A 13,101-nucleotide genomic window follows, 5' to 3' on the forward strand; every position below is an offset into this window, starting at 1 on the left:
TTTTCTCTGTTCAACATTCAATTATGTACAATAGATGTCAAAGTATACTTAACAAAAATATAATTGTAACACTTTTGTTTTTGCTCCCATTTTTAATGAGTTGAACTCAAAGATATAAAACTTAATATATACACAAAATACCTATTCTTCTCAAATATTGTTCACAAATCTGTCTTAATCTGTTAGTGAGCACTTCTTCTTTGCCAATATAATCCGTTCCACCTCACAGATGCATACTTGCCAACCCTCCCAAATTTTCCGGGAGACTCCCGAAATTCAGCGCCTTTCCCGAAAATCTCCCAGGACAAATATTCTCCCGAAAATCTCCCGATTTTTAGCCGGAGCTGGAGGCCACGCCCCCTCCAGCTCCATGCGGACCTGAGTGAGGACAGCCTTTTTTCACGACGGGAGAACAACAGGGTGACAAGAACTAAATCATCCAGACTAGAGATAAATTGACTTATTATGTTTATCTTACCTAAAAATAAATATATCTATTAATTTAAAAAAAAAATAAAAATAAATAAATAAATAAATTTTTACTATATTTTGCTAAAAACATCAAAATTAATTGTATTTTTATTTGTATTTTTTCTGACTCATTACATCCAGCCATAGAATTATACATTAAAATAAACATATTTGAAATAATTAATTCTAAATGATCATAATAATTCATTTAAAATGACCAAATTTAATTATAATAAATGATAAATGGGTTATACTTGTATAGCGCTTTTCTACCTTCAAGGTACTCAAAGCGCTTTGACAGTATTTCCACATTCACCCATTCACACACACATTCACACACTGATGGCGGGAGCTGCCATGCAAGGCGCTAACCAGCAGCCATCAGGAGCAAGGGGTGAAGTGTCTTGCCCAAGGACACAACGGATGTGATTATTAAAATAATTGCTTGTTTATCAACAACTTTAGCATTTTATTCATTACATTTTGAAGCTCTCAGAAGCCAAGTTATGTTAAATTCCTTAAGATTTATTTATGCAAGTTTGAAGTATCAATTATAAATAAATAATAAATAAAATTATCTAAAATAAAATAAATAAAATAAATAAAATAAATAAAATAAATAAAATAAATAAAATAAAATTATCTAAACACAGTTTTGTTTGCATATTTTCAGAATGTAGAATGGTGAATTCTAGCTGTCAATATACTCCTCCCCTCTTAACCACGCCCCGACCCCAACCACGCCCCCGCCCCACCCCCGACCACGCCCCCCACCCCACCTCCCGAAATCGGAGGTCTCAAGGTTGGCAAGTATGCAGATGTGGCATATCAAGATGCTGATTAAACAGCAAGATAATTGCACAGGTGGGCCTTAGGCTGCCCGCAATAAAAGGCCACTCTGAAATGTGCAGTTTTTCTTTATTCTCCTTGGCATAGATTTGATCAGGTTGTTGATTGTGGTCTGTGGAATGTTGGTCCAATGGCTGTGCCAAGTTGCTGGATATTGGCAGTTAATACGCCGATCCACAGCATCCCAAACATACTCAATGGGTGACACGTCCAGTGAGTAGGCTGGCCATGCAAGAACTGGGATGTTTTCAGCTTGCAGGAATTGTGTACAGATCCTTGCAACAGGGGACCGTGCATTTTCATGCTGCAACATGAGGTGATGGTCTCGGGTGAATGGTACAACAATGGTATCGTCACGGTAACTCTGTGCATTCAAAATGCCATCAATAAAATGCACTTGCGTTCGTTGTCCATAACATACGCCCATACCATAACCCCACCCCCACCATGGGCCAGTCGATTCACAACGTTGACATCAGCAAACCGCTCTCCCACACAACGCCGCAAAGGCTGCCTGCCATCTGCCCTGAACAGTGAAAAATGGAATTCATCCGTGAAGAGAGCACCTGTCCAACGTGCCAGACGCCATCAGATGTGAGCATTTGCTCACTCAAGTCAGTTACGACGACAAACTGCAGTCAGGTTGAGACCTTGATGAGGACGACGAGCATGCAGATGAGCTTCCCTGCGAGGGTTTCTCACAGTTTGTGCAGAAATTCTTTGGTTATGCAAACCAATTGTTGCAGCAGCTTTCCGGGTGGCTGGTCTCAGACGATCATGGAGGTGCACCTGCTGGATGTGGAAGTCCTGGGCTGCTGTGATTACACGTGGTCTGCGGTTTTGAGGCCGGTTGGATGTACAGCCAAATTCTCTGAAACGCCTTTGGAGACGGCTTATTGTAGAGGAATGAAAATTCGATTGACAGGCAACCGCTCTGGTGGACATTTCTGCACTCAGCATGTCAGCTGCACACTCCCTCAAAACTTGCGACGTCTGTAGCATTGTGCTGTGTGATAAAACTTCACATTTCAGAGTAGCCTTTTATTGTGGGCAGCATAAGGCACAACTGTGCAATAATCATGCTGTTTAATCAGCTTCTTGATATTTACACCTATGAGGTGGGATGGATTATATTGGCAAAGAATACATGCTCTATAACACAGATTTAGAGAGCTTTGTGAAAAAAATTTTTACAGTAATACGTCATTTGTGTAGATAGTAACAGTTTTAGATCTTTGAGAGATCGGAGCAAAAACAAAAGTGTTGCATTTATATTTTTGTTCACTGTAATACAGGACAGTATACTGACCTAGGCTGAGCCAATAATTTTTGCCTTTTCCAGGAGCAATAATGTCTTGTGTTGAACTCTCAGCGTTTCATTTTGGAAATGATCTAAGTGACGTTTAGGTCCCATCAAAAGCTAAGCTACAAGTTACTCTCGATTAAATGTAGCTAAGCTACAGGGGAACCTATCCCCGGAGAATTGTATGAAGCTATACTACGAGCTACACGACAAAAGTAGCTTGCTACATCAAAGCTAAATTTAACAGCATTTATATATTGGCCCACATGTATAATATCAATGCTAATGTAACTGAGAGTGTACAAATTGACCCAATATTCGTTGCCATGGAGGCGAGGATTAGTGATTTAGAAGTAGCTAAAACACTGCCGCTAGTTAGCTAGCCATGTCTTAACCTCTTCTCGAGGGCGTTTCAGTGTTATAACTTCACCTTTAGCATTAGTTTTTAAGACAAAATGCGTCCGTTCTCCCTTTTCTGTCTACACACTGTGTCTGCTTGTAAGTACTCCGTGATTGTGCGCTGTCGAACATGCTCCTCTGCTCGTAAAACCAGCAATGACACGAAGGGACGATGGTGCGGGACCGGTACTTTTCAGAGGCAGTATAGTACCGAATATGATTCATTAGTATCGCGGTACTATACTAATACCGGTATACCGTACAACCCTAATCTATGGTTGTGGCTACTAGCTAGCATAGTCCTTTTATCATCGAAATGAGCAGTGGTAGTTTATTTGCTTTTCAGTTTGGGTACAAGTTAAAGTTAAAGTTAAAGTACCAATGATTGTCACACACACACACTAGGTGTGGTGAAATTTGTCCTCTGCATTTGACCCATCCCCTTGATCACCCCCTGGGAGGTGAGGGGAGCAGTGGGCAGCAGCGGTGCCGCGCCCGGGAATCATTTTGGTGATTTAACCCCCAATTCCAACGCTTAATGCTGAGTGCCAAGCAGGGAGGTAATGGGTCCTATTTTTATAGTCTTTGGTATGACTCGGCCAGGGTTTGAACTCACAACCTACCGATCTCAGGGCGGACACTCTAACCACAAGGCCACTGAGCAGGTTACAACCGCTTAAATTGGCTGTTTAGGAACCGGGTTTTGGTGCCCATCCCTGATCACATGGCATAATCCAACACTGTACCCCTTTCTAAGAGGAGAGTTAATATTTGTCAGTGTCAACAAGCATTTTCTTTAACTAAAGAAATAAAGCTAAACAAAAGTCTCTGGCCGTACCTCATAAAGACAGCTTATCAGTAGCAACAAAGACAATTTCTCTTTGTGTTCCTCCACGGAGTTAACAGCACTAAAGTAGAAAATATCCTCCTATCTGTCGCAAATCCTCCTGTCAGTCACCAATGTCTTTCCTTATTCTAACTTTTTGCAACTCAATGGCAAGAAAACGGAAATGCTGATTATCGGTCCTGCTAGACACCGACATCTATTTAATAATACCACCTTAACATTTGACAACCAAACAATTACGACTCGGTAAAGAATCTGGGTATTATCTTCGACCCAACTCTCTCGTTTGAGTCACACATTAAGAGTGTTACTAAAACGGCCTTCTTTCATCTCCGTAATATCGCTAAAATTCGTTCCATTTTGTCCACTAGCGACGCTGAGATCATTATTCATGCGTTCGTTACGTCTCGTCTCGATTACTGTAACGTATTATTTTCGGGTCTCCCTATGTCTAGCATTAAAAGATTACACTTGGTACAAAATGCGGCTGATAGACTTTTGACAAGAACAAGAAAGTTTGATCATATTACGCCTATACTGGCTCACCTGCACTGGCTTCCTGTGTACTTAAGATGTGACTTTAAGGTTTTACTACTTAAGTATAAAATACTACACGGTCTAGCTCCATCCTATCTTGCTAATTGTATTGTACCATATGTCCCGGCAAGAAATCTGCGTTCAAAGAACTCCGGCTTATTAGTGATTCCCAGAGCCCAAAAAAAGTCTGCGGGCTATAGAGCGTTTTCTGTTCGGGCTCCAGTACTATGGAATGCCCTCCCGGTAACAGTTAGAGATGCTACCTCAGTAGAAGCATTTAAGTCCCATCTTAAAACTTATTTGTATACTCTAGCCTTTAAATAGACCCCCTTTTTTAAACCAGTTGATCTGCCGTTTCTTTTCTTTTTTCCTCTGGTCCGGTGGCCATGGATGAAGTGCTGGCTGTCCAGAGTCGGGACCCGGGGTGGACCGCTCGCCTGTGCATCGGTTGGGGAAATTGCTGTGCTGCTGACCCGTCTCCGCTCGGGATGGTCTCCTGCTGGCCCCACTATGGACTGGACTCTCACTATTATGTTAGATCCACTATGGACTGGACTTTCACAATATTATGTCAGACCCACTCGACGTCCATTGCATCCGGTCTCCCCTAGAGGGGGAGGGTCACCCACATCTGCGGTCCTCTCCAAGGTTTCTCATAGTCATTCACATCGACGTCTCACTGGGTTGTAAGTTTTTCCTTGCCCTTATGTGGGCTCTGAACCGAGGATGTCGTTGTGGCTTGTGCAGCCCTTTGAGACACTTGTGAATTAGGGCTCTATAAATAAACATTGATTAATTGATTGATTCTTTCTGTGCCATATTGAGCGGCTCGTTGCCATGTTTGCCACACGTTTATCTGCAGTGTTTCGTGCATAAATAAATTAGATTGCCGCGGGCTGTGTGAAAAACGTGTGGAAATTCATCATTTAAACAAACACTCACCTTTAAACGCTGTGTTTACTGGATTTAGTGCAAAGTGCGGGCAGCATTTTTCGAGGAGTAATCACACACAGAGCCGTGTAGGGAAAATTAACTGGGTGACGTTTGGTGGGTGTTCTAATGCAGTGTTTTTCAACCTTTTTTTAGGCAAGACACATTTTTTTCATTGAAATAATCCCGAGGCTCACCACTAGCAGAAAACATTAAAAAAACGAAACTCAGTTGACAGTAAAAAGTCGCAATTGTTGGATATGACTTTAAAGCATAACCAAGCATGCATCACTATAGCTCTTGTCTCAAAGTAGGTGTACTGTCACCACCTGTCACATCACACCCTGACTTATTTGGACTTTTTTGCTGTTTTCCTGTGTGTAGTGTTTTACTTCTTGTCTTGCACTCCTATTTTGGTGGCTTTTTCTCTTTTTTTGGTATTTTCCTGTAGATATTTCCCACATCTACTTTGTTTTAGCAATCAAGAATATTTCAGTTGTTGCTATCCTTCTTTGTGGGGACATTGTTGATTGTCATGTCATGTTCGGATGTACATTGTGGACGCCGTCTTTGCTCCACAGTAAGTCTTTGCTGTCGTCCAGCATTCTGTTTTTGTTTACTTTGTAGCCAGTTCAGTTTTAGTTTCGTTCTGCATAGCCTTCCCGAAGCTTCAATGCCTTTTTTAGGGGCACTCACCTTTTGTTTATTTTTGGTTTAAGCATGAGACACATTTTTACCTTCACACAGCCTTCCGCTGTTTCCAACATCTACAAAGCAATTAGCTACCTGCTGCCACCTACTGATATGGAAGAGTATAACACGGTTACTCTGCCGAGCTCTAGACAGCACCGACACTCAACAACAACACATCATCTGCAGACTATAAGCACTGGTTTGCAAACAATATTTTTAACCCAAATAGGTGAAATTAGATCATCTCCCACGGCACACCAGACTCTATCTCACGGTACATTAGTGTGCCGCGGCACAGTGGTTGAAAAACACTGTTCTAAGGCATCTTGCCGTACTGTATGAATATGCATTAATCTCATTTGAATAAAATGCGGTGCGGCTGGCATATGTTGTTCCCTTCAAACTGCCAAGCAGCTGAATGACAGATAGGAAGACTGCATGCTGTGTCAGTGTGTGTGTGTGCACGTGTGTGTGTGTGTGTGTGTGTGTGTGTGTGTGTGTGTGTGTGTGTGTGTGTGTGTGTGTGTGTGTGCACTCACTGCCTTTGCGTTGGCGGTAGAGGAAGAAGGCGAGTGCTAGCAGCAACATGAGCAGCAGGATGGATGAGCCCACCGTACCGCCAGCGATGACTCCCACTGGAACAATATCTGAAACGCACACAAGCAGAAGAGGGGCGGGCGTGAGGGGCGGGATCACTGTCAACGCCGTTTAACGGGTAAATCCTGTTTTGTTCCTGCGCTCTCTCTTGGCCATGTTGTCGGCTCAGACGGGGGGATGAACGTACTCTAAATTATGGGGAAAATCCGAGCTTTTGAAGATCTTTGTAGAGAGTCGGCTGGAAGAATAAGAAGTCGGGAGGACTGACAGAGCGTAAAGGCATCATCTTAGCAATGAAACATGGCATGCCACGCTGGGAAAACAAACCATCAAGAATGGACTTTCAACAGTCGATCAGGACTCCCGCTGAGGCAGCTGCTCCTTTTGTTGCCTTGAGGCAATTTACTCGCACCTCATTGAGGTTTATTAGCGGACGTTTCACAGCAAGACTATTGGTTGTCATTTTTTCACGCTAATTGACTTTTACAGGGGGCTGTAGGCAGCCCCCTGATTGAGTTTTTTTTAAAGGGGAACATTATCACAATTTCAGAAGGGTTAAAACCATTAAAAATCAGTTCCCAGTGGCTTATTTTATTTTTCGAAGTTTTTTTCAAAATTTTACCCATCACGCAATATCCCTAAAAAAAGCTTCAAAGTGCCTGATTTTAACCATTGTTATATACACCCGTCCATTTTCCTGTGACGTCACACAGTGATGCCAACACAAACAAACATGGCGCATAGAACAGCAAGGGAAAGCGACATACAAGTATAACCCATTTATCATTTATTTATTTATCATTAGCTCGGATTCAGACTCGGATTTCAGCGGCTTAAGCGATTCAACAGATTACGCATGTATTGAAACGGATGGTTGTAGTGTGGAGGCAGGTAGCGAAAACGAAATTGAAGAAGAAACTGAAGCTATTGAGCCATATCGGTTTGAACCGTATGCAAGCGAAACCGACGAAAACGACACGACAGCCAGCGACACGGGAGAAAGCGAGGACGAATTCGGCGATCGCCTTCTAACCAACGATTGGTATGTGTTTGTTTGGCATTAAAGGAAACTAACAACTATGAACTAGGTTTACAGCATATGAAATACATTTGGCAACAACATGCACTTTGAGAGTGCAGACAGCCCAGTTTTCATCAATTAATATATTATGTAGACATACCCTCATCCGCTCTCTTTTCCTGAAAGCTGATCTGTCCAGTCCAGTTGGAAATGCATCTGCTTTGAGTGTCGCAGGATATCCACACATTCTTGCCATCTCTGTCATAGCATAGCTTTCGTCGGTAAAGTGTGCGGAACAAACGTCCAATTTCTTGCCACTTTCGCATCTTTGGGCCACAACTTGAATCCGTCCCTGTTCGTGTTGTTACACCCTCCGACAACACACCGACGAGGCATGATGTCTCCAAGGTACGGAAAACAGTCGAAAAAACGGAAAATAACAGAGCTGATTTGACTCGGTGTTTGTAATGTGTTTGAGAAAATGGCGGATTGCTTCCCAATGTGACGTCACAACGCTCCGAGAGCGAATAATAGAAAGGCGTTTAATTCGCCAAAATTCACCCATTTAGAGTTCGGAAATCGGTTAAAAAAATATATGCTCTTTTTTTCGGCAACATCAAGGTATATATTGACGCTTACATAGGTCTGGTGATAATGTTCCCCTTTAACTCCAGAAGATGGAAGTAACTGTATTTGAAGTATTTAGAGCAGCTTTGGCGCGAGCGCATCCCGCTGCACAGTCCTCAGTGCTGAGTGCGTTCCTCTCCCGCTGCAGCCGCGCCTCTGCAATCATTCAACTATTAACACACCTGATACTGATGAGGGTCCACGCTTCTTAAGCCAGCGCAACCTGCGTTCCAGGGCCAGAACGTAGCCCCCTGTATGGTACAGCAAGCTTACACGTCTCTAGCTCTCTCCCTATGTGCATTCTCTTCACACACGACTGTGTGGCCTCCCAGAACAACACCAGTATCATTAAGTTTGCAGATGATACTACGGTCGTCGGACTGATCACCGGGGTAGCTGAGGCAGCATACAGAAGGGAGGTAGCGGAACTGGTGGCCTGGTGTCAGGATAATAATCTCTTCTTGAACACAGACAAGACCAAGGAGATGATTATTGACCCACGGAGAAGGAGTACCCACTACACACCTCTGTACATAGGGGGGACAAAGGTGGACAGGGTAAAAACCTTTAAATCCCTCAGGACCCACATCAGCGAGGACCTCACCTGGGATCACAACACCCAACAAACAATAAAGAAAGCCCAGCAGCGACTGTACTTCCTAAGAAGGCTGAGAAAATTTGGCATGCCACCCAAAATTCTCAGCAACTTCTATAGAAGTATGGTTGAGAGTGTCCTTACCAGCTCAATTACGGTCTGGTATGGAAACTGCACTGCTAAGGACAGGAAGGCACTCCAGAGAGTGATTAAAACTGCTCAGTACATATCAGGAGCAGCCTTCCCCTCACTACAGGACATGTACTCTACCAGGGCCACCAGGAGAGCACACAACTTCATAAAGGACAGTACACACCCCCAGCACAGGCTCTTCAGCCTCCTACCATCAGGCAGACGATACAGGAGCCTGAAATCCAGGACTACGAGACTGACAAAACAGTTTCTACCCACAGGCCATCAGGCTTGTGAATGCTAACTTGTGAATGCTAGATCCCCCCCATGTTACTTTTGTCTTTTTGAACAAAAGACAGCTACCATGACCACCCCCGAACTGTGAACCATCACTGTAGACACTTTTCACCTTTGATCACTAAAGACACTTTAACTGCTGCTGTGACCCAAGGTCACCTCCATATTTATACTCTTGACTTTCAATCAGAATGTGCAATAATGTTATGTTACTTACTGTGCCTTGCATATACATTTTTATTTTTATTTTTAATTTTTAGCTAAGAACCGTGTGACTTGTTGAAGGGTGGACTCGCAAAGTAAGATTTTCATTGTACGGCAAACTGTCTGTTTAACTGTGCATATGACAATAAACAATCTTGAATCTTGAATTCTTTCTCTCTTTGTTTCTCCTCCTCTGTGCTCATCGTCTTGTGTCCTCCGTTTCCTGGTTTCGAGCTGTGTGTCTCGTTTCCCCGAATTCCCTCTGGTTCCCTGGCTGCCTTCCTGGATCTCGACCTCTCGCCTGGACGCGGACCTTGACGCCTCGCTCCTGCTTTTGACCTCTCCCCTGCCCACGGACCTCCGAGATTGCCTTGCCCTCCCTGGACTTCCGCATCTCGCTCAACACGCACCTTCAACGACTCCTGGTAACACTCAGTTAAACGAAACACATAGTCACACCATACGTATCTTGATTTATTACACACGTCATTTTATTATATTAATAAATATGCCGAGAGCTAAATGGGGGGAGGGGTGGGGGGTGGGGTGGGGTCCCCACATCTGCGGTCCCATCCAAGGTATCTCATTGTCATCCCACTGGGTTGAGTTTTTCTTGCCCTGATGTGGGATCTGAGCCGAGGATGTCGTTGTGGTTTGTGCAGCCCTTTGAGACGCTCGTGATTTAGGGCTATATAAGTAAACATTGATTGATAAACATTGATTGATTTATGAGCTTATCAGCGCTATTACTGCTGTTTGATAAGTTTGATCCTTTACCAATTACATCATTGGATCTGTTGCTGCTGTGCTCTTGCAATATATCTATCCATTCATTCATTCATTCATTTATTTGAAGTCTCGAACGGACAAGACACGAGGTATACCCTGGGCTGATCGCCAGCCAATCACAGAGCAGATATACAGTAAACGACTATTCACACCTATGGACAATTTAGAGTCTTCAATTAACCTAACATGCATGTTTTTAGGATATGATTAAGTTGGAGTAACCAGAGAAAATCCATGATTGCACGAAAAAAATACACGCAAAGTCCTCCCAAATGCTCTGAAATGTACGGTAAACCACAATGTGATGATCCGTTGCCTGGATCATGTTTTGTATGGTTTTGGACTCCATCAGTTCCTGTTTTTGAGCACCCCTGGGTTTGTATTTAGTTGCCATGTGAACATACTAGACAACTTGTCTTTTTATTAGTAAGTAAGCAAACAAAGGCTCCTAATTTAGCTGCTGACATATGCAGTAACATATTGTGTCATTTTCCATTCTATTATTTTGTCAACATTATTAAGGACAAGTGGTAGAAAATGAATTATTAATCTACTAGTTCATTTACTGTTAATATCTGCTTACTTTCTCTTTTAACATGTTCTATCTACACTTCTGTTAAAATGTAATAATCACTTATTCTTCTGTGGTTTGATATTTTACATTAGTTTTGGATGATACCACAAATTTGGGTATCAGTCCGATACCAAGTCGTTACAGGATCATACATTGGTCATATTCAAAGTCCTCATGTGCCCAGGGACATATTTCATGAGTTTATAAACATAATATACATTTTAAAAAAACTAAAGAAGATGTTGTGATGCCAAAAAATATTGACGTAATCATAGTAGTATCGACTAGATGCGCTACTGTACTTGGTATCATTACAGTGGATGTTAGGTGTAGATCCACCAATGGCGTTTGTTTACATTTTGACGCCGGTGAGCTACGGCGTGTAAAGAAGCATGTTTAGCTATTCCTCGTCCTGCAGGGATGATACTTGTAAGAAACTTACTTTATCTGTCGCCAGGGAGGCGAGATTTAGTGATTTAGAAGTAGCTACAACACTGCCGACTGGGGCTGGACTTTAGCCGCTAGCTAGCTAGCCATGTCTTAAAGCACGTCTTCATGAGGGCGTTTCAGTGTCATAACTTCACCTTTATCGTTAGTTTTTAAGCCAAAATGCGTCCGTTCTGCCTTTTCTGTCTACACACCTTGTCTGTTTGTAAGTACTCTGTGATTGTGCGCTGCCGAACATGCTCGTCTGCTCGTAAACCAGCAATGACACGACGTGACGACGACGGGAGCACGGGGGGTTGGCGGACCGGTACTTTTCAGAGGCGGTATAGTACCGAATATGATTCATTAGTATCGCGGTTCTATACTAATACCGGTATACCGTACAACCCTAATGCATACTTACAAACGAGACTCAGAAGTGCAAAAAAGCGATACAGTATATCAACTAGACGGCAGACTAATCATTATCAGCTCATTTTTGAATGCTACATTAAAATTATGAAAAATTTCACATTTATTACACATGACACACACACACACATACGTACTAAAACATGGCACTTTTGAGCACCATTATCGATTCCCAGGTATTGTAAATTGGTACAATTCTGGTAAGGGTATTTGGATTTTGGACTTAACAGCCTCTCTTCAATTATCACTTGTTTCTATTTCACAGTAGTTTGAAGTTATTTTACTTTTATCATGCAGTGGGTAATTATTGGAGATGTCCGATTATGGCTTTTTTGCCGATATCCGATATTCCGATATTGTCCAACTCTTAATTACCGATACCGATATCAACCGATACCGATATATACAGTCGTGGAATTAACACATTATTATGCCTAATTTTGTTGTGATGCCCCGCTGGATGCATTAAACAATGTAACAAGGTTTTCCAAAATAAATCAACTCAAGTTATGGAAAAAAATGCCAACATGGCACTGCCATATTTATTATTGAAGTCACAAAGTGCATTATTTTTTTTTAACATGCCTCAAAACAGCAGCTTGGAATTTGGGACATGCTCTTCCTGAGAGAGCATGAGGAGGTTGAGGTGGGCGGGGTTGCAGAGGGGGGCGGAGTTGAGGTGGGAGGGGGGTAAGGGGTAGCGGGGGGTGTATATTGTAGCGTCCCGGAAGAGTTAGTGCTGCAAGGGTTTCTGGGTATTTGTTCTGTTGTGTTTATGTTGTGTTACTGTGCGGATGTTCTCCCGAAATGTGTTTGTCATTCTTGTTTGGTGTGGGTTCAGAGTGTGGTGCATATTTGTAACAGTGTTAAAGTTGTTTATACGGCCACCCTCAGTGTGACCTGTATGGCCGTTGACCAAGTATGCTTGCATTCACTTGTGTGTGTGAAAAGCCGTAGATATTATGTGATTGGGCCGGCACGCAAAGGCAGGGCCTCTAAGGTATATTGGCGCTCTGTACTTCTCCCTACGTCCGTGTACACAGAGGCGTTTTAAAAAATCATAAATTTTACTTTTTGAAACCGATACGGATCATTTTGAAACCGATCATTTCCGATATTACATTTTAAAGCATTTATCGGCATCTCTAGTAATTATCCTTTACACTTTTATGACAGTTAGGAATGTTGAAATGTGCTGTTCAGTAAAAGTATTACCAGTGTTGGGTTAGTTACTGAAAACCAGTAACTAGTTACAGTTACTAGTTACTTTATTTCAAAAGTAACTCAGTTACTAACTCAGTTACTTACACCAAAAAGTAATGCGTTACTGTGAAAAGTAACTATTTAGTTACTTCTTTTTTTCTTCTTTTTTTTTTTA

At 42.4% G+C, this 13,101-nt stretch overlaps 1 protein-coding gene across 2 annotated transcripts in view; it reads right to left on the minus strand.

Moving 5' to 3' along the window:
• Positions 1-13,101, minus strand: part of kirrel1b (kirre like nephrin family adhesion molecule 1b) — a 188,201-nt gene that overhangs the window by 14,016 nt on the left and 161,084 nt on the right. For both annotated transcript variants that reach the window (XM_061979020.1, XM_061979019.1), the window contains exon 12: positions 6,569-6,676. In XM_061979020.1, coding sequence (XP_061835004.1) covers positions 6,569-6,676 — 108 coding nt within the window. The remainder of the gene's footprint in view (positions 1-6,568; positions 6,677-13,101) is intronic.

The sequence above is a fragment of the Nerophis lumbriciformis genome, linkage group LG19, assembly GCF_033978685.3.
Source record: "Nerophis lumbriciformis linkage group LG19, RoL_Nlum_v2.1, whole genome shotgun sequence".
In the NCBI taxonomy this organism is placed as follows: Eukaryota; Metazoa; Chordata; class Actinopteri; order Syngnathiformes; family Syngnathidae; genus Nerophis; species Nerophis lumbriciformis.